General features: G+C 55.0%; 8 protein-coding genes across 8 annotated transcripts; 5 read left to right on the top strand and 3 right to left on the bottom strand.

Annotated features, from left to right (window-relative positions):
• Positions 1-136: 136 nt before the first annotated feature.
• On the top strand, positions 137-671 carry A1O3_01940 (casein kinase II subunit alpha; the record flags this gene model as incomplete). The annotated part of the gene is made up of 2 exons (XM_007732083.1): positions 137-403; positions 456-671. The coding sequence occupies 2 exons, from the start codon at positions 137-139 to the stop codon at positions 669-671; spliced, it is 483 nt and encodes a 160-aa protein (XP_007730273.1).
• Positions 672-925: 254 nt separating this feature from the next.
• A1O3_01939 (5-oxoprolinase (ATP-hydrolyzing)) lies at positions 926-5,141 on the bottom strand (the record flags this gene model as incomplete). Its single annotated transcript, XM_007732082.1, has 3 exons — positions 926-1,057; positions 1,125-5,030; positions 5,094-5,141. 3 exons carry the CDS (start codon positions 5,139-5,141, stop codon positions 926-928), a joined length of 4,086 nt encoding a protein of 1,361 aa, XP_007730272.1.
• Positions 5,142-5,905: 764 nt separating this feature from the next.
• Positions 5,906-7,243, bottom strand: A1O3_01938 (AUR protein kinase; the record flags this gene model as incomplete). Its single annotated transcript, XM_007732081.1, has 3 exons — positions 5,906-6,049; positions 6,105-7,091; positions 7,154-7,243. The coding sequence occupies 3 exons, from the start codon at positions 7,241-7,243 to the stop codon at positions 5,906-5,908; spliced, it is 1,221 nt and encodes a 406-aa protein (XP_007730271.1).
• Positions 7,244-7,760: 517 nt separating this feature from the next.
• On the top strand, positions 7,761-8,591 carry A1O3_01937 (uncharacterized protein; the record flags this gene model as incomplete). The annotated part of the gene is made up of 1 exon (XM_007732080.1): positions 7,761-8,591. The coding sequence occupies one exon, from the start codon at positions 7,761-7,763 to the stop codon at positions 8,589-8,591; it is 831 nt and encodes a 276-aa protein (XP_007730270.1).
• Positions 8,592-9,529: 938 nt separating this feature from the next.
• Positions 9,530-10,733, top strand: A1O3_01936 (uncharacterized protein; the record flags this gene model as incomplete). The annotated part of the gene is made up of 2 exons (XM_007732079.1): positions 9,530-9,892; positions 10,005-10,733. The coding sequence occupies 2 exons, from the start codon at positions 9,530-9,532 to the stop codon at positions 10,731-10,733; spliced, it is 1,092 nt and encodes a 363-aa protein (XP_007730269.1).
• Positions 10,734-11,755: 1,022 nt separating this feature from the next.
• A1O3_01935 (acetyltransferase) lies at positions 11,756-13,433 on the top strand (the record flags this gene model as incomplete). Its single annotated transcript, XM_007732078.1, has 2 exons — positions 11,756-12,286; positions 12,345-13,433. The coding sequence occupies 2 exons, from the start codon at positions 11,756-11,758 to the stop codon at positions 13,431-13,433; spliced, it is 1,620 nt and encodes a 539-aa protein (XP_007730268.1).
• A 751-nt stretch (positions 13,434-14,184) lies between these two features.
• On the top strand, positions 14,185-15,926 carry A1O3_01934 (uncharacterized protein; the record flags this gene model as incomplete). Its single annotated transcript, XM_007732077.1, has 2 exons — positions 14,185-14,877; positions 14,934-15,926. The coding sequence occupies 2 exons, from the start codon at positions 14,185-14,187 to the stop codon at positions 15,924-15,926; spliced, it is 1,686 nt and encodes a 561-aa protein (XP_007730267.1).
• A 33-nt stretch (positions 15,927-15,959) lies between these two features.
• On the bottom strand, positions 15,960-17,821 carry A1O3_01933 (uncharacterized protein; the record flags this gene model as incomplete). Its single annotated transcript, XM_007732076.1, has 4 exons — positions 15,960-16,087; positions 16,135-16,225; positions 16,279-17,427; positions 17,483-17,821. 4 exons carry the CDS (start codon positions 17,819-17,821, stop codon positions 15,960-15,962), a joined length of 1,707 nt encoding a protein of 568 aa, XP_007730266.1.
• Positions 17,822-19,180: the final 1,359 nt, after the last annotated feature.

Raw genomic sequence — 19,180 nt, 5'->3', positions numbered from 1 at the left:
GCAAGAGCGCGTCGCAGGTGTACGGAGTATACTGTGCTTCACTGGCAGACAATATCGAGCAGTTGCTGCCTTCTACATGCTCACTGCTTCATTAGACCCATCTTGACCTACTTGACCTACAACGTTCCTCTTCTCCATGGCGTTTTCCTCTAAAAAGCGCAAATCCGCTGCCATTGTGCACGACGATAGTGACGTCGATGCAGATGTCTCGACCAAGCGCGGCAAGGGCATCTCAGGCGTAGCCTTCCAACCAGCGACAAAGCCACAGTCGGACTCTGATGGGAATATTTTCTGGGAGATCTCTAAGAATAGACGCGTAACTCTATCAGATTTCAAAGGCAAGAAGCTGGTTAACATCCGTGAATACTACCAGAAGGACAGCGAATGGTTGCCAGGGAAAAAGGTCAGTTCACGCCTTGTTTCCCAAATGCTGCCTTGCTGATTCCTTTCACCAGGGCATCTCCATGAGCCTCGAACAATATTCCGCCCTCATTGATATCATGCCCCAGGTAGAGGAAGTGCTCAAGCAACAAGGCGAGACAGTACCACGGCCTAATTACAGTGGTAGCGCACAAGCCGCAGAGGAGAATGGTGAGGAAGAAGACGAAGAAGACGAAGAGAAGAAGTTGAAGAAAGAAAATATTGAAGCTACGAGTGATGAAGAAGAATGAAGGCATCTCAATGACAGCTCGTGACGAGTTCAATTCGACTACAACGGAGCACCGACCGAAGCACCTTTTGGCGATGCTACAGAAGGCACCACATTGCTGGTCAAAGTCTAACATGCTGGACATGCTGGACCTAGGCTTAGCCTGTAACTCAGTCGCTTCATGGTATTTATCTTGCAACCCCTTTCGGTGGGCTGTACTAACCTCACAAGATGCTGACTGGGTCAATCTTCACCAACAAGTGTCTAGGGGAGCATTCACGAACTGCTCTCCCATTCGGCCAACCTGCTAGCCAAGCTACCTTTCTTCCAATGCTTTTCATAATCTTCCTTCTGCTCAAGCTTCGATTTTTCACCGGCCTTACCATAGCCGCCGCCGCCAGGTGTCATCTAGAAGACATGTCAGTGCGCCGGTCATGCAAATCACGTTGGTTGGGGCTGAGGGAGAGATGCATACCACGATAATTCTCTCACCAGGCTGCATACTGGCGGTGTTCTTCGCCCCCAAGTTGATATGCCTCCATTCGATTTCGTTATTGTCGCCCTCCTCTCGGCGTTGTCCTTCATGCTCGCCCCCGGTGCCTCCCTTGTTCACTCTCTTGACCTTCCTGACCCAGACGTTCTTCCCACACTGAGCATCGCCTCCACCGTGCAGACCATATGGGTGATATACTCTCCTTTCACTGAGGATGCTCACCTGCACAGGGATTCGGAATTCAATATCTCGAATGACACCATCTCCACCTCGATGTTGTCCGACTCCACCACTCCCGGCCCTGAGACTGAATTCTCTCAATATCACAGGGTACCGTCTTTCGAAGACCTCCGCATCTGTGATTCTGGTGTTCGTCATGTGGGTATGGACGCCACTAGTGCCCTCCCAATCCTTACCGGCACCGCTTCCGCCAGCAATGGTTTCGTAATATCCAAAGCCTTTCTGCGCCGCTCCACCTTTCAGGTTTCCTCCAAAGCCGAAAGTCAGGTTGTTACAGTCGCCTTGACTAGCGGCACAGGCTTCGAAGCATTTGAAGACCACGTCAGTGACGCGTTGGCTCGTCAGCACGTTTCCACCGACAACCGCAGCTTTCTCACTTGGACTGAGAAAACTGCCGCGTGGAATACGCACTTTGACTGGTTTCAAGCATCCCTGATTCAGAGGAATGTCTTGATCAATGAGACACCTAAGGCAATAAATGATGGCAGAGTAGGTCACGGCCTCTGGTGCATTGATATTCCCGTACACCTCAGGGCCGGTGCCCTCGAAGTCGAATACAGCCTCTCCTTTTTCGCCGTCGATGGTGACTCGCAGGGTTATCGGACTACCGTCATCCATGTAGTCCGTAGCTTGGAGATCCTTGCCTTGAAACCGCTTGCTCACGCCCTTCAGTAACTCACGCACGGATCGCTCGGCATTATCCTGAATATTGTGCATATAAAACTGCACGACATCCTCGCCATATTCCTCGATGAGAGCACTGATCAGACCGATGCCCTTTTGGTTCGCAGCGATCTGCGCCTTCAAGTCGTTTAGGTTGTCTGCCAGACAGCGAGTCCCGCTGCACTCTGGATATTGCGCAGGTTCGTCATAGAGGAGCTCTACCATGCGCTTCTCGTTGAAATGGCCCTCGGAAACGAGCTTCTCAGATTTGATCGCCGCGCCCTCCTGGTACAGCTCGCGGGAATGCGGCGGCATCGAGCCCGGTAAGATACCGCCAATGTCCGCGTGGTGGGCTCGCGAGGCCACGTAAAAAATGATCTCTCCGGACGGCGAGAAGGCGGGCGTGACGACTGTGATGTCGGGCAAATGGGTGCCACCGTACTCTGGATGATTCGACACGACCACGTCGCCCTTCTTCAGCCTCCCCTGCCAGATCTCGGCCTGCGTGCGCACACAGGTCGACATGCTGCCTAGGTGGACCGGCAGATGGGGCGCGTTGGCGACCAGGCCACCCGCCGCGTCAAACAGGGCACAGCTATAGTCGAGCCGCTCCTTGACATTCGTCGAGACGGATGTCTTCTGCAGTGCGCGGCCCATCTGTTCTGCGATTGCCATGAAGCGGTGCGCGAAGATGGACAGCAAGATCGGATCCACGTCTTTGGCGTTAGCCTTGTTCCCGGTCCCTTCGTCGCCGATGTTGATCACCACGTGCGTCTCGAGAACCAGTGCCGACGCTCCTGGCGTGACGACAATGGTCTGCGTCCCGTCGGCGATGATTGCGGGCCCGGTCACACGCGTCCCATCCTCCAGGTCCTCGAGTTTGTATATCTTGGTCTCTTTGCGGCCGCCCTCAAAATATACCTGTGATGTCGAATAAGTCTTATCTTCAGCCACATCCTTTGGCTTGATCTCCTTCAGCTGCTGGTCAACCGTCTTCGACATGCCTCTGAAAGACTTGCCGATGCCGCGAACGCGAACGTCATCAACTATAACATCACGGTCCGGGAGCGTGAAGCCGAATTCTTGCTCGTGTTGCCGCACGAACGCATCTCCAAACGCCCAGTCGTCGCCGTTGTAAAGCTCCTTTGCTTCTTCTGCGCGAGGCTTGATCACCATCAGTGCCGACTCGGTCCCACGGTACCGCATGTTCAAGTATTCCTCGTACACGATCGAATCTTGGTCAAACCCTTGGTCTTGCAGCCGCTTCCGAGATCGCTCTCTGAGCTCGGCCATCTTCGCCTTCAATCCGTCTCTAGACCCGCCTTTCATGTCCCAGACATGGGATGCGGGGATTTGACTTTCATCGACGACATCTGCGAGAGCCATGCCGTAGGCTGAGAGGACAGACGAGTACCGGTGAACCAGGATCTGTCTGATGCCAAGTGATTCAGCAATGGCCACGGCGTGTTGGCCTCCAGCGCCACCGAACGTGGCGAGGCGGTGGTGCGAAGTGTCGTGCCCCTTTGCCTCGGTCAGCGATCGGATGGGCCGGGTCATGGTCTCATTGGCGATCTTGATGAAACCGTAAGCCACTTCATCTGCGGACATGTTTGTGTCTGTCTTGCTGTTGATTTCCTGCGTGAGTTCTTCAAAGAGCTTCTGGCTCGCCTCCAGGTTGAGCCCTTCGTTTTCATGTTTGCCGAAGATTTTGGGGAAGAAGTCTGGCAGGAGTCGGCCCAGGAAGAGGTTGGCGTCGGTGACGGTGAGCGGGCCCCCTTTCCTGTAGCAAGCAGGGCCGGGGTGTGCACCCGCTGATTCTGGTCCGACCACGAAGAGGCCATTTCGGAAAAACAACCGCGATCCGCCTCCTGCCGCGACCGTGTTGATGTCTAGCTGCGGAGATTGAATTGTAACACCGGCGGTGGTGGTCTCGAAGACGTGCTCGTAGCGACCAGACCCGTACCTGCTGACGTCTGTGCTGGTGCCGCCCATGTCGAACCCAATGACCGGGATCTTGGTCTCGGGGTCGTAGGACGTCAGGGCATAGCCAACCACACCACCTGCAGGGCCAGACAAGATGGCGCGCAGGCCTGAAAACTTGTCCACATCTACCAGACCGCCGTCGGACTGCATGAACTCGCATCTGGCGCCCCTATCGCCCTTCTCTTTCTTGACGCTCTCGGTACCGAGACCGCCTTCGAAGCCGGCCTGGAATCCGGATATGTATTTCTTGATGGCGGGAGTGAGATAGGCATCTGCACAGGCCGATGTCGCTCTGGGGACCAGCTTGATCATAGGCATCAATTGATGGCTGAGACTCACATGCTGGAAGCCAATCTCATGCGCCAGTCTTCCGACCAGTGCCTCATGGTCGGGAAAGGTGTATCCATGCATCAGGCACACGGCGATGCTGCGGAGACCTTCGTCGTACAAAGCCTGGAGCTGCTCCTTGATCCTGTCCTCGTCCGGGCGCTTCAAGATCCGGACAGCCTCGCCGGAGAGACCCTGGACAAGATCGTTGTCCTTGTAGTCCTCGTGCTTCGCCTCGACCTTTGTCTGGTTCCGCAGGGGGTCTTCTGCATAGTCTTCCAGGGTGACACGTTCATCGATCTCGATGACTTTACGGTACAGCACATCCGGCCTGCGGATGGCGAGGTCGAAGATCTTGGGCCGCGACTGGTTGCCGATTTCCAGACAGTCCTTGAACCCGCGGGTGACCACCATGGCCATCTTCTCGCCCTTGCGCTCCAGCAGCGCGTTGGTGGCGACGGTGGTGCCCATGCGAATGCTTTCGATCTTGCTGGTGTCGAGCGGTTCGCCTCGGGGGATCTGATGGCCCGTGAATTTCTCCATGAGCCTCCGGATCCCCTCCAGCGGCGCATCGTCGTAGTTGCCCGGGTCTTCCGAGAGCAGTTTGATGATGATGTCGTCTTCCATGCGGCCCGTCCCAGGGTTGCCCACGCAGTCTGTAAATGTGCCACCTCGCTACCGCCGGTCAGAATATCTCTTTGACGCTGCCCACAGAACAGACACAGCGACTCGACTCACGTCTATGGCGATGCGGACGCCTCGCTGCCCGGCCTCGGCGTCCCCCATGGCGGCTAGCAGGGTACGATCCAGACGCTCGTGGTGGGTGGGATGGTCAATCAGAATGATACTCTCGATAGGCGGCGGGAGACTTGGAGGTTTCGTGATAGCTTCATCCAAGAAACCCAGAGACGAGTGAGTGGGAGGTTCGGGGATCTGGTCCTGGTCCAACAATGGTGGAGAAGTCCGGCAACGGAAACTGGATAATAAAATGAAGTATTAATAATATTCAAACTCGAATGGTGAGCTTGAAAGATATTGGCCGACTGTCTCTTCTCGAGCAGTCACGAAATGATTCCGATGAAAGGCAGTAAGGTGCCTTGGAATTACTGATGAATTGATTGATTGATTGATTCATGGCCTCGTCATTAATAATGGCCGACCTCGGGATCGGCGCCCATATCTGCGGTCCAAAGGCAGACACTCCGCCATAATATTTTGATATTATTTTTACGGTGGAACAGGGACGTCTCCTGTGTCCCGACTCCCTAGTATGTCCTCCGTACCAGCCACGGGCATCCAGTGTCCAGTGTCCAGTGCCGGACAAGGGGCCGATAGAAATGAATCGTCTCAATGTAATGAATGCATTGCTGGTACCGGGTTATCCCCGCTGAAATCTGCATGGACTTGGAAAGGTGTCAAAACTGGTCAATCATAGTCATCCCAATGGCCCTTAACTCCTCGCTTCAATCAAACGACCAATTTTCGGCGCCGCATATGTCTAGAATCAAGTTCATTATTCTGCATACACCAGCTTGTCATGGTTGCAAACATCACTGCTCTGAGCTCGAGCCTTTGCTGCCCGACGCTCTTTGTGAGCCACGCTCCCCGCCCTTGGTCACGCAGTGCTTGACAATCCAGGGATGTCGAAGGACATCGTCCAGAGGGATTCTCTTCTCAGGGTCAAGAACAAGTAGCTGTTCACATTGGTCAGCATTACTCAAAGCTGAAGAGACATTGGCAGGTGCTTACTCTGTGGATTAGGTCTTTGGCTTCGGTACTCACAAAGCTCGGCACAGTCATGTCGCCTCGAGCAATTCTTCTCTGGGTCATGATTGGCGTATCTTCGAATGGTGCCTCGCCCACCAGAAACTCATAGGTGAGCACGCCTAAGCTCCAGAGGTCGACCTTCTCAGTGTAGAAGTTGTCGGAACTGCCAGGCTTGAGCATCTCCGGTGGAAGGTAATCCAACGTGCCGCACATGGTCTGCCTTCGATTGTTTGGAGCGTGAACCGACCAGCCAAAGTCAGAGACCTTGATCTCACCGTGAATCCCTAACAAGATGTTTTCAGGTTTGATGTCTCGGTGCATGACGTGCTTCTTGTGCAGGTACTTGAGAGCCGCAGCCATCTGCGCAATGTATTGCGCTGCTTTCCACTCGGGAAATCGGTTTTCCTTGCGGAGATGCTTGTAAAGCTCTCCTTTGCCAGCAAACTCGAGGATGAGGAATATTCTTTTGCTGTCGTGGAAATGCCCGAACAGCCGCAGAATGTTGGGGTGCCTCAGGTTGGACTGGATCTCGATTTCGCGCCGAACCTGCTTCTCGACTTTGCCCTGCTGCAGTTCGGATTTGTGCAGGACCTTCAAAGCGCAGACGTATCCCGATGACCTTTCTCTGGCGAGGTAGACACGTCCGAACTTCCCTTTGCCCAGAGGCTTGCCAATCTCGAACATGCCCAGGTGGAACTGTTTGGGAGCTTGCGGCTGGTCAAAGAAGTTCAGCGAGGACACGTGTTGATGCGCTGAATCATTGTTGTCCTTGTCCTCAGTGGTACGCAACGATGCCACAGCTTTCCGCACGGGAGATGGGGGAAGCGTAGGGACTGTTGTCGTGGTTGTGATTGTAGTGATTTGTGCAGCGTTCTGTCTCGATTCGTTCGAGGCCTGGAGAGCATATTTTACTAGGTTTGGTCTCGACGGGTTAGAAGGAAGACTCGCGATGGTTCCTTGACAGGCCGCCTAGAAGGAAAACGCCATCAGAATCGTTGGAAATCTGGCACCACGGGCTAGGTAAAACAAACCTTCGACTTGAGCATAGAGCCTGTTGGTGCTTCATTCTCATCGTGCACTGTGAGATGTTCGAAGCGTGCCTCCAATGTTTTGGTAGCCATGGCGCTGGGAGGATCGAGGTAGTGAAGAGGTCGATTGGAACGATGGGAAAAACGGTCAGTTGCCTGTCGTAGTCGTAGTCGTAGTCGTAGTCGTTGTCCGAGAGGGTTGTCGCTCGCTGGTGTTGAAGTTGCAATGGAAAGAAAGGCGCAGGGTAAATAGTCGACAGTCGGCCAGGCAACCAGTTCCAGCCCAGCTCTGGCCTCCTAAGCCCAGCTCCCCCACCAACTTGACTTGGAGAGTCTTTATCGATACTACTAATCAGTACCACTCCGTACCACTGTTAACTGTCCCAGCCGCGGGGAGACCGGCTTACTGCCTACTAGTCCTCCGTACGTTAACCGCGTTGCTTGGACGAACCAACGGTGCCTGCGAACTCTCAAATACCACTGACCACTGACCACTGACCACTGACCACTGCCGGCAACACTCTCTTATTCCTCCAGTGCGATTGAGAGTCGATGAAAGAGCCAGAGCCTGAGTCTGAGCCTCATCGCACGTTCACAACCTACGACCGCCATGGCGCTCAATGGCCACCAAACTGCCTCCACCAGCGACACCAAGTTCCCCTCTCCCTCTGCCGCTGCTCCACGATGGTTTGCTACCGAGGGATTTCGCGTCACAACGCAGAAATTGCCCATCCTCAAGGCCGGGCCCATAGAAGAGATGACCGAGAAACTCGGCATTGCTCCTCCCGAAATGATCTTCGGCGACAATTTTGTGTCCATCGAACACCCATCGTCCGGTTGGGGGATCAAATTTGATGCCTTCGGGGCTTTGGATCGGGTTGACAAGACAGGAGAAAAGAGGTTGAAGGTAGCATACTCGAAGGAGTGGCAGCAGAGCAGAGAAGACACGCATGATATCAAGGAGGTGGTGAAGCCCTTCGACTGGTCTTACACGACTGACTACAAGGGAGAGCTGGCGCCCCAAGGGCCGCAGTTCCAAGCGTCCACCGAGCCAATCCCCTTGGAGTTATTGAAGAGACCAGATCCCATTTTGTTCTTCGACGATGTGATCCTGTACGAAGACGAGCTGGCCGACAATGGAATCACCATGCTTTCCTGCAAGATCCGGGTCATGCCTGCGCGATTGCTGCTTCTCTGTCGTTTCTTTATGAGACTCGACAATGTCATGTTGCGGCTGCGCGATACCCGCGTCTACATTGACTTTGAGAAGAAGGAAGTGACTCGAGAATATGTTGCCAAGGAGGAGGGTTACGACAAGGTTCGCGACCAGCTGGCAGGCAGGCGAGATGATGTGGCTGCTGTGCTCAGAGACCCCAATCAAGTCGCCAATCTTCTGCCAGTCGTGGAGAAGACGCTCGAACAGGTTGATCTAGCAAAGTGAGGCATTCTGATGTCGTGTCAACGCTATCGCCCCTGAACCAGTCAAACCCATGTGGCGGCTGCCTTTCAACCACCATTCCGCAAGCACCGAGTCCGGCATCCGAACGCTACCACACCGCCAATATGGCCAGAGACTCCTACCATCAGGGGAGTCATGACGGGCAACCTCTCTACTACAACAACAACGCTGGTGGCCTCCTGTGAGAGCTGAACGCCCATTGTGACCACGACAGCTAGATCATTGCTATTGGCAACGGCAGGCAGGGGTCCTGGATGGATGAGGCGCCCGTCACCGTTCCTTCGTTATGTGTGAGGGTACGGAGCACGGATTACGGAGTATATCAAGCTTCATTTGCCAGAGCGTCGGTGGCTTTACGCGTGCAGCATCACGTCGCGCATGTCAGTAGCGCCAAATGCTGGCCTCGCTTAACTTGTCAAAGCTAGCTGATGCTGGGCCAATTGCCTCGCCTGTCTCAGTTCTCGCTTGTTCCCACGGGCCGTGGATGATACAGCACGGCGAGAGATGCCTGAAAGCCACCCGCGGTCGGCCGCCAGGCAATTTCCACATCCTTCAAAAGCGCAATCTTGTGGATATCTCTTCAGCCAATCACATCGCCTTGCCCTCAACCTCCTTTAACCTCCGGTCCCTCTATCCTTCGAGTGAGCAAGCTTTGTCGAAGCCACAATTACAGACACCAACTCCTTCTCAAGCTCACCTATCAATAGGTGACTTGCTGCGCCAACTTCCTAGGGTATTCGTATCGTACACTCAGAGCGTGCAGGATGGAACTGAGCCGTGGCCCGGCGCCCCCCGCAGAGAGAAAATGTATCCTCGCTTCACACTTGAGACTTGATTTCTTGCCTGCTTCCCCTGCGCATCCTGTGCATCTTTGTTGTTGAATCCAAGTCACACAGTTGTTTCACCTCCCCTTTGGTGCCATGGGCACCTCAAGCCCTGCTACAGCCTTTGGGGCCCTGCTGATTGTAATTGCGCGGGTTTGCAATGCGCTGCCCTCGGTCCCCATTGCGACTGATCCCATCTTGAGCACTGCCACAGTCTCGACGGTGGTGCCTTCTCTGGTCACCATCTACTCTGTTGTGCCAGCCACCGGCGCCTCTGATGCCGTACAAACAATTACGACCACAGTAAATGGTCAAGAGACTGTTCTGACAACTTCTGACGGTGCTGTCGCCGGCTCAGTGACCAGCACGATCATCTCAACCATCTTTCTGACAACAGATCAAGTCATCGTTAACACTGTCGGATTTTCAACAATTTTGGGGCCAGACCCGTCAGTTGCAGTAAGTATTGAGGAAGATTTCGAGAGCAGCATGGATGTGTTCGTCGAAGACCGATAGGAGAAGAGCTAGCTGGAGACGCCATCTGCTTCCGTCCGCTGACTGTTTCTTGCAGACCACCGGTCCTGCTGCCACGACTGCTCCCACGACTGCCGAAACTGCATCGGTCACTACTCCAGCGACAACGATTCTCACCCCCGAGGAATCGTCGAGCACTTCGTTTGCCGCCGTCGTGGCCTCAAGTGCTAGCGCGACTACCACCGAAGGTGAAGGCTCAACGTTCATTCCATCCCCAACCATAGCCGCATCCACAACGACGCCTGAATCCAGTGCCAGTGCATCGTCGTCGGATTCTTTATCGTCATCATTGCCGTCAGCCTCCCAGGGACAGGGGCTGTCCACGGGTGTAAAGGCTGGTATCGGCGTGGGAGTAGCCATCGCCGTGATCATTCTGGTCCTCTTGTCCTTCTTCCTCGGTCAGCGCTACTCACGTCGTCGCAATATCACGGCGAACAAAACCTACGACGATTTCAACTCTCCTGGCGGTGAAGACAAGGACGTTTTTCAGGCCGGCCGCCCTTACGAGCATACGAAATCACAACACTCCTCCCGAGGAGAATCGACCGGCAAGGACCACACGTATTCGGAGATGGCTACAGAAGTGGATTCAGAGTTCAGCGGCGCGTCCCATGAAGCCATGGATGCATATTCACCCACCCACCAGGCCGAAGCTAGAGAAATCTCGGCTCTTCCACAAGTGAGGGAAGATGAGCCAATGTACGTCGGGGTGCCCTCGCATATGTCAGGCTCGAAACGTTGGAGCATGAAAGAGTATGAACGGTGACGAAGCCACGGGTTAGGGGGCCCGACGCGTGCCAATGTGTATTACTTCTCGCCGAGGACTTGTACGGAAACTACAGGCTGGTATGATTGGGCAGAGCAAGCTCGTTGTTCATGCCATAATTGAGCTGGATCGCGACAAGAGAGTCACTGCCGTCCACACAAGCCACAACACATTCCGGGATTGAAGTATCCGTGCTACAGGCCTCGACACCCTCAGCGCCAAGATTCCGGCGGAAGCATTCCCTGCAGTCACTCCATGTTGATAGCCTGCCTCACTTGGCAGCGATGCACGCCATCACCCCGACTATTGGTTCAGAGTATTTTGGGCGCGCGGCATTGAGTACGAGAAAAATCCCCTCCTCTGACACAACACCCATCACCACCGTTGATCACTCTTAAACACCGGCCCTGGAAGACAACAGAGTTTGTTTTCTACCAGCAGACGCCAACCAACAACAACGGGCTTCCTGGGCGGGGATGCTTTCCATAGATATGATGGCATCAGTGCTAGATGGGTCCGGAGAGGAAGTTGGAGTGGATTGGACCACGGCATGTGCAGCGGGGGTGTATGTGTGGCCACTGGCCAGGGAGAGGGAGGTCTGGTGCTTCTGAAGGGCAAAGATGGATCGTCGGCTCCTTACCGAGGTGTCAGCGCCAGCAGCGCCCTTGGGCCCGTGTCGAAGGCACTACTAGTCGTGCGGCGTAGACTACTAGAGCTCGCGCAGCCTGATTAGATGTACGGATACAGACTCGGAGTACCTTACGGAGTACAAGTCAGGTGCATGTAGTATAGGGGACTCAATTGGGGTTAGCCTGCCAAGCCCGGCCACCGGCTCTTGTCACGTGACACCACGTGATGGGCGCTAAGGGCTAGAATTGAAGATTGGGCCGACGCCTTCCCGACGACTCTCTCACGCTGTCGACTTTTCACTCTTCCTGATATCGCGGAATACAGGCTTAGATCAACCGCTCCGACCGTCTCTTCCCGTGCGTCCCAGGCTGGTCTGCAGCTGATGGTCCACGATGCCGGCCATGCTGGAGGATCCAGAGTCGCCAGTGATTTACCGGCAATCGGGACCGGCGCCGTACCCAACCTCAGACAACCCGCAGATCCCTTCTTCGATCTTCCCCCGGCCTGTCACTCTCCGCGATCGCGCTACTGTTGCTACTCTGATTCCATTCTTTTCCCCGGATGCGGTGCCCAAGAGGCTCCTCGGCTACCTGGCCGACAATCTCAACCAAGAGATAGAACGTGGCGACACGTATCCCATGATTGACCCTCTGCCCGTGGAAAAATTCGGCCCTTATTGGTTTGGCAATTTCGCGGCGATTATGGTTCTCGGCGACATTGGCGGCGTCGAAGCGGTCGCCGAGATGGATCGCAACGGCGCCGACTGGAACAAACTCTGCCTGGGCAGCTTTTACGTCAAACCCAACTACCCTGGTCGGAGCAGTCATGTGTGCAATGGCGGGTTTCTGGTCACGCCCGCCGCGCGCAACAAAGGGGTCGGCAAATCGATGGGTCAGTGTTACCTAGACTGGGCGCCTCAGTTGGTAAGTCTGACCCTGTGGGAGAAAGCCGACCGGCGGGGCTGATGGTGATGGTCCCTAGGGCTACACATATTCGGTTTTCAACCTCGTATACGAGACAAACACGGCTTCCACCCGGATTTGGGACTCGCTAGGGTTCAAGCGCATTGGACGAGTTCCTGGGTGTGGCCACCTGAAGTCGTCCAGCGAACCGGTCGACGCGATCGTCTACGGCAGAGACCTCAAGGCGGAGGGAGAGACAGATCAATCCGAGGAGCGCTTCGACAAGATTCGCTACTATCTAAGACATCAGCTCTATCCCCAGGGGGCCGATCGGTCGGAGAAAAGCCGACTCAGGAGTGCTGCGACGCACTATAAACTGGTAGGTGGTCAGGAGGGGGTGCCGGAAAAGTTGTTTTTGAAGGACAAGGAAGTCATTTCCGATCCTCAAGCCCAGTACGAAATCGCCAAACAAATCCACGATCAAGCTCACGGGGGGATCAATAAGACCACGGCCATCATTGCGACCAAGTACCACTGGATCCGGATCAAGGAGACAGTCAGCCATGTGATCAAGAACTGCCCGGATTGCAAGGACGTGAACAAGCCGCCGATGATCCGCGCGGAGAACAGACCTGGCCGAAGTAAGACGATCGACGAGGCTCCGGCCACGTTATCGGAAGTAAACCAACCCGCCCCGGCGCCCGAGGTGCAGCCCGCGCCCGAAGAGAGCCTGCCGACAAACGATATACCCAATCACGCGTTCACAGCCATCCAGCAGCCGATGGATCTGGCCGGCGAGCACCTCAGCGACCCCAATGCCCATCTCCACTCGTACGACGAGATGGCGATTGACCCGCAGATCATCGAGCAGATCCAGGCCATGGCCAACGAATATGACCAAAACGCTCACGCCTATGTCCAGGCGGGCATGCCTACGTTTGCGGATCCTTCTCACCTGCAGCCTCATCACGACCCACACGACTTCCACCCTCAGCCGTCGGACCATCCATTTATGAATGACACTAACCAGGCCATGTTAGGCCACGATCATGTCATGAATGACGGAGGACCAGGGACCGGGCTAAGTAATATGCAACCCATGCAACACGTGCTGCCGATGGATTATATTGATCCTTCCTCCAATCCACCGTTCAAACTGGAGCAATAGACAAGATGCCGGCGTTTGGTCATCGGTTGGAGTACGGGCGAGCTGGACCCGGCCATTTCCATGGGTCGAGGCGGAGCGGATTGATTTGAACATATCTAGGGCATGGCATCACAGCCGCAGGCTTCCTTTCTTCTGATGAAGGATACACTTATCGCTACCCGCATGGGTCTTTCCACAGGATCAATAGATGGTTATAGACAAAATGCCACATGGACGGCCAGGGCTCGCCACACTGTAGGCGGGCTGGTCTATACGAAGAAATGAGAAGGAGAATACCAGCCAGAAGACCAGCCAGAATACCAGCAGACAGAATACCTGGTACTACCCGTCGGCATCTCTGACCCCAGCTCGGCCTGACTTGCTAGATTTAGAAGTAGTAGCTGTCTAGAACGTACTAGTGGAGCAGGAGACCAAACTCAGCGTTGTCTGACGGATGATTATCTTGCCAGCCTTACCTCAACACATGACAAGCCTACATTTATTGCCACGTCAGACCGTTGCATTTTATCATTTTATCATTTTATAGCCGCCATTGGACAGATACCCGAGTACCTACTAGGTACCTCAGTACCTTAGTAGATTAGGTACTTACGGTGGTACCTGTCAGGTGCCTGTATCTAACTCACTCCTCACATCTGTCCCCGATACACAATCTCCAATCTTTCCCGAATTGCGTTGGACCCTCTTCGTTGCTCGCTGGTCAGAAGAGAATGGCTTCCCGCAATCCCCGGCACCGCCATGCCCATTGACCATGGACCCCAGCAAGCCCAGCAGGCCTAAGCCCTCCAGACCCCCGGCGCGGTTGAGGACGAAGACCGGCTGCTACAAGTGCCGGGAACGGCGCAAGAAGTGCGACGAACGGCGGCCGATCTGCTCGGCCTGTGAGAGACTGCACATCGACTGTGTATATCGCACGCCATCCACTGCCTCTGGCCTGTCGCCGCCGGCCAGTCACTCCTCTCCTGCGGCTGCGGCTCACTGGCAGTCGCCCGAGTCGATTGTGGCCAGCCCGAGCGATGAGAATGGGAATGCGAATGCGAATGCGAACGCAGAGGCGATGGCGATGGCGATGGTGATAGCAACACCCCCGAGGCCATCTCTGCTATTCCGCCCTGAGGGGCTCCGGACAGAACGCGACTGGAACATGTTTCAGTATTGTTCGACAAGGTACCTTCAGTTGTTGATGGCTCCCGACGCCACGTCTGAATTTCGAGATGTGTCAGCCGTGCTCGCCGCCGGCTTTGAGGTCCCTTGGGTCATGCACGCTGCGCTCGCCCCCGCCGCTCTGCACGCTTCGCACGCTGCGCTGATCCCCAAAGAGGATGCCATCATCTACACGCAAAGTGCACTGCAAGGTCTTCGGCAAGCTGCGCAGAGTTCGGAAAACCAGCCCATTTCGAACGAGTCTTTCCTCGCCGCCTCCCTCTTCCTCGGTGTCTTTGAGGTGCGTTGGACCGGCCACTCTGGACGTGCTTCATGCTTCATGCTAAACCCACGCAGGATTTTTACTCCACTCTTTCAAGTCAGAGCCTGACTCATTATCGAGCCATCGCACGAGTACTGGAAGAACAAGCCGCAGACATTCCTCGTTTCGAACTCGATCGGCTCTCAGTCTTTCACCGGACACTCCTCGATTCCGTCCTCTATCACTTTTCCACCCGGTTGATCTTCGAGCGTGACATCGACGACATCTGCCAATCGTTCCCTAGCCAGACAGTGGCGAAATACATCGAGGCACTGGACGCGGATCGCAAAGCAGGCCGACAGCATGCTTCGATTCTACCTGTCCTGGGGAAAACTCCCCCAGAACTCTTCCTCCTAATTTACCAAATTACATGGCTGAGTAGACAACTGCCGTTTCATCACGGCCATAACTACACGCTCGCTCTACAGTGCTTGACTGAGCTGGGTCATCTTCAGGATACCTGTTCGATCTTCAATAGCAATGATGCGGTCGCAAGCCAATTTGATCACGACACGAGGGCACGCAACTCCACCGTCGCGGGGAAGCTCTACTTCCTGGCAACCCGGATATTCATTGGGAAAGTGCTTGATCCCGGCGGTGTATACAGCGGATCCCCCGAGATCCAGAAGCTCGTCGAGGAGGGCCTGGAACTTCTCAGGGTGTTTGACGGAAGTGCACCCTGTGGACAATTTATCTGCTGGCCGATCCTTGTCTTGGGCTGTGCGGCTTGCCCAATTGCCGCTGCGGAAACGAAACTCAAGCTCCCCCGTGCTCCAGATCAAACACTACGGCTGGAGATGCGGGTATTAATTCAGAGCCAACTCGTACAGATCTGGAAGATTTCTTATTCCGGCTATGTGAGACGCACTGCAAGCGCTCTTGAGAAGATCTGGAAACTTCCCAAACTACTGGCTAAAGTCCCCGGTGGGAGGCGCTCTCGCGATCCTGAAGTGGAATATGATGGTCTCATGGCGTTGATGTCAAAAACTGGAGTAGGAACAGCGTTGCCATTCCAGGAAGATGGCTAGATCCATACTTTATCGGCGGCAACGGTGTCCGTATCAAGAGGACGACTCTTTGTTGAGACAGCCATCAACGACGCGGGCCGCTCGCAGGCACTCCTCATCCCTCATCCGGCTTGTAAAGACTTGAATGGAGCAAGGCGCTCCATCTTGCAGTTCGGGATCATCTAGCCATTTTGTCAGTATACGGAAACCAGCTTGACGGTGCACTCACAATCGGGTCCGCCTTGTCCTGGTGGTATCTTCATGGCGTCCCCATCTTGTTGTTTCGATGCCTTGCCAAACGGGATCACACAAGCTGGGTACTAAGAACGGTCAGTAAACCAGTCGCTCCTCCAAGGGAGGCTGCTCCACTCACATCAAGGAGATTCTCCAAGACGGTATACGGAACCCAGCTGTACGTGTCGTGCGCCACGGCTGTGTTCTGGGCCGCTGGGCTGATCACTGCGTCCAATTTATTGTCCACCCATATTTTTCGCCAGTCCTCCGCGACCTCTTGCCTTTTGACCGTCAAAGCAGCCAGTTTGTGCAACGAGTCAAGGTCTGCAAGACTCGAAGTGAGCGTCTGATCTCCTAATTGAGGTACTCCGGACATTCTCAACACTGAGGGCACCACTGGCTCGCCACTTGCGTCGATTTTGGCCTTGGCCGCTGCGGGTGCCAGCGTGAAGAGGTGCCCTGCGAGCTCCGTCACGTCTGCAACCCGGCATTCCGAGACGTTCAATTCGATCAGTTCATGACCTGCTGCTTGGAGTTTCTTGCAAGCTTCGGCCAGGGCTCTTTTGACAGGCGGATGAAGCGGGTAGAGAGGATCCGCAGGTAGAACCCCCAGTCTCAGCCGGGCCGGAGTATCGTTGTCCAATCGACGCCAGGGGACGTCAAGCACGGTTGAGTCCAGCAGGGCCGGGGTTGAGTCGATGACGGCTTCGGAGAAAATTTGCAGGGCCTCAAAGTCGTTTGCAAGCGGACCGGCAGAAGCAACAATTGGCTTCATGCCAGCAAGTCCCGGGTTTGCCTGCCCTCCGTACGGGATCCGGGAGGAGGTCGGCTTGAAGCCGTATGTGCCGCAGCATAGAGCCGGGATGCGGATTGAGCCGCCGACATCGGTTCCCACCCCCAAGGGCGAGCCTCGGAATGCGATCAGTGCTCCTTCTCCACCGCTGGAGCCACCTGCGTTGAGAGCTGTATTATGAGGATTCAAGGTGCGCCCAAAGACGTTGTTGTCAGAGTCGGCCGTCATGAGCGTTTGGGGAATGTTCGTTTTGACGTATAGGACGGCGCCCAGGCCGAGGAGAGTGTCCACCAGCGGCGAGTTCGCGTCCGACGTCTTTCCCAGGAATGAGACATAACCGATGCAGGCCTCGGTTCCCACCACTTGAAAGCTGTCCTTGATACTGACGGGAAGACCGTGCAATGGTCCGACCAGCTTTCCTTCGCTCCTGCACTGATCAAGATACTTGGCCCGGGCCAGGGCTTGGTCGAAGAAGACTTCTGTGAGACAGGACGTCTGTCCATGGGTGTTAATTCAACAGCGACAGCATACACGGTTGAGGACCACCCACCAGTTGCTGGGCAATAGCAGCTCTCTTGGCAAACGCCGTTGTCACCTCGAGGGACGAAAACTCTCCCGAAGCAAGTTTCGCGAGCAGCTCGACCACCGTATAGTCCTCGGTGATCTTAATCTCGCGGTCAGATAAGAGCCCTGACTTCCGTGGGATGTCCAGGTCGAGAAGCCGGTTGGGGGTCTTGTCCAATGGGAAGACCAACGACTCGAGGATGGAGGGTGGAAGCAGCCACGCAGCGGGAATGGCATCTCGACATTGCTGCTGCTTCTGGGCAACCTTGACTTGCCAGGGGACTTCCTTCCCGGGTTGATCGAGGCTGACACCGACCGATCCCATCTTGATAAGCGGGGGGTGCTGGGTGCTGGATGCTAGGTGCTGTCTCGTTTCCTGCTCTCTAGGGGCCTTGAGGCTATGTCACGACGATTGATACCGCGCCTTTGCCATGGTGGTGATACCGAGCTATATACCGAGCATACTCGACGGGCTTGCGGGGTGGGCCTGAGCGTATCGACTTATCTCGGACTGTAACAATTGACCGAACGCTGGAAACGGAGATGATTGACTGTACGCTATCTAGGATCTGGCGGGTACGTACCTATTCAGTTGCACCTGAGTGGCCATCAACATATCGCCTGTGCGTACGGAGTACTCCTCCTTCCGCGGCCCACCACGGCCAAAAGCCTATCTCTGAAGTATCGCCATGCTATCAGTCGAGTATCTGGCGACAGGTATCGTCTCTGAGTGGGGGAGACTTGTTGAAGTACCTGTCGTCCAAGACTGTCACTGGACGCTTTCTTTCAAGCGGCGTATGTACATACATCGATCGCGCTTCTCCGCCTCAGGCCCCTCAGCCATAGCCTCATTTGCCCCAGATTACCGGCTGCGTCCTCCAATCATACATCTTTGCGACCGGGTTCTGACGATGTTGGGTACCCTAGGGAGCTCTCTGCAGCTGTATACATATGTATAGGCAACCCCGGTCCCGCCGCAAACCCACTACGGTCGTGGGATCGATCCATTTGCCTTTCAGCAACCTCGGTCTCTGGGCTCACCACATAGCATGTCTTCTCTCCTGCAGAAGCTTGCGGCAAGACGCCTGGACTCTTGCAAAGATCAAGCCTGAGAAATGGCTTGAGGGCTTCTCGGAAGAACGTGGGAGATGAACCGTCGTGTAAGGGGTCGAGGCGCTCAAGGTCTGCTAGGGGAGGCATCACCCTCGAATGGTTCCTTGGCCTCCTGGCGACATGACCAAAGACGGCGAGATCGGGACAACGATGAGCTCGGGGAAGCCTTGACGGGAATATCCAGAAGCAGAGCACGCCCTTTCCACGGGGCACGCCTGCGTCAAGCCTCCGCGACTTCCCTGTTGAAGAGTCACCCTCACCATCTATAAACTGGTTTGTCCACCATCCTTCGTTCTTATTCTTCTCTCTTCAGCATGCTTTCTTTTCTATATCAGCCACCACTATTTGAGTTCGAATTTTGAAGCATACTATCAGATGTTGTCCACCTCATTTGATACAGGTCCATCCCAAACTACGCATTCGCACTCTTTGACCACTATGGCAGGCACCACAGGTATGTTCTATGCTCACCACTTTCCACAGCTCTATATTCTAACGAAGCTATATAATAGGAAACGTTGCCATTGTGCTCTCTCCCATGATTGTCTCCTCATTTCTTGTTGCATTCGCA

This window comes from Capronia epimyces (genome assembly GCF_000585565.1).
Source record: "Capronia epimyces CBS 606.96 chromosome Unknown aczIQ-supercont1.2, whole genome shotgun sequence".
Lineage (NCBI taxonomy): Eukaryota > Fungi > Ascomycota > Eurotiomycetes > Chaetothyriales > Herpotrichiellaceae > Capronia > Capronia epimyces.
The sequence above is the reverse complement of the archived record's forward strand: the minus strand, read 5'-3'. Positions and strand labels throughout refer to the sequence as shown.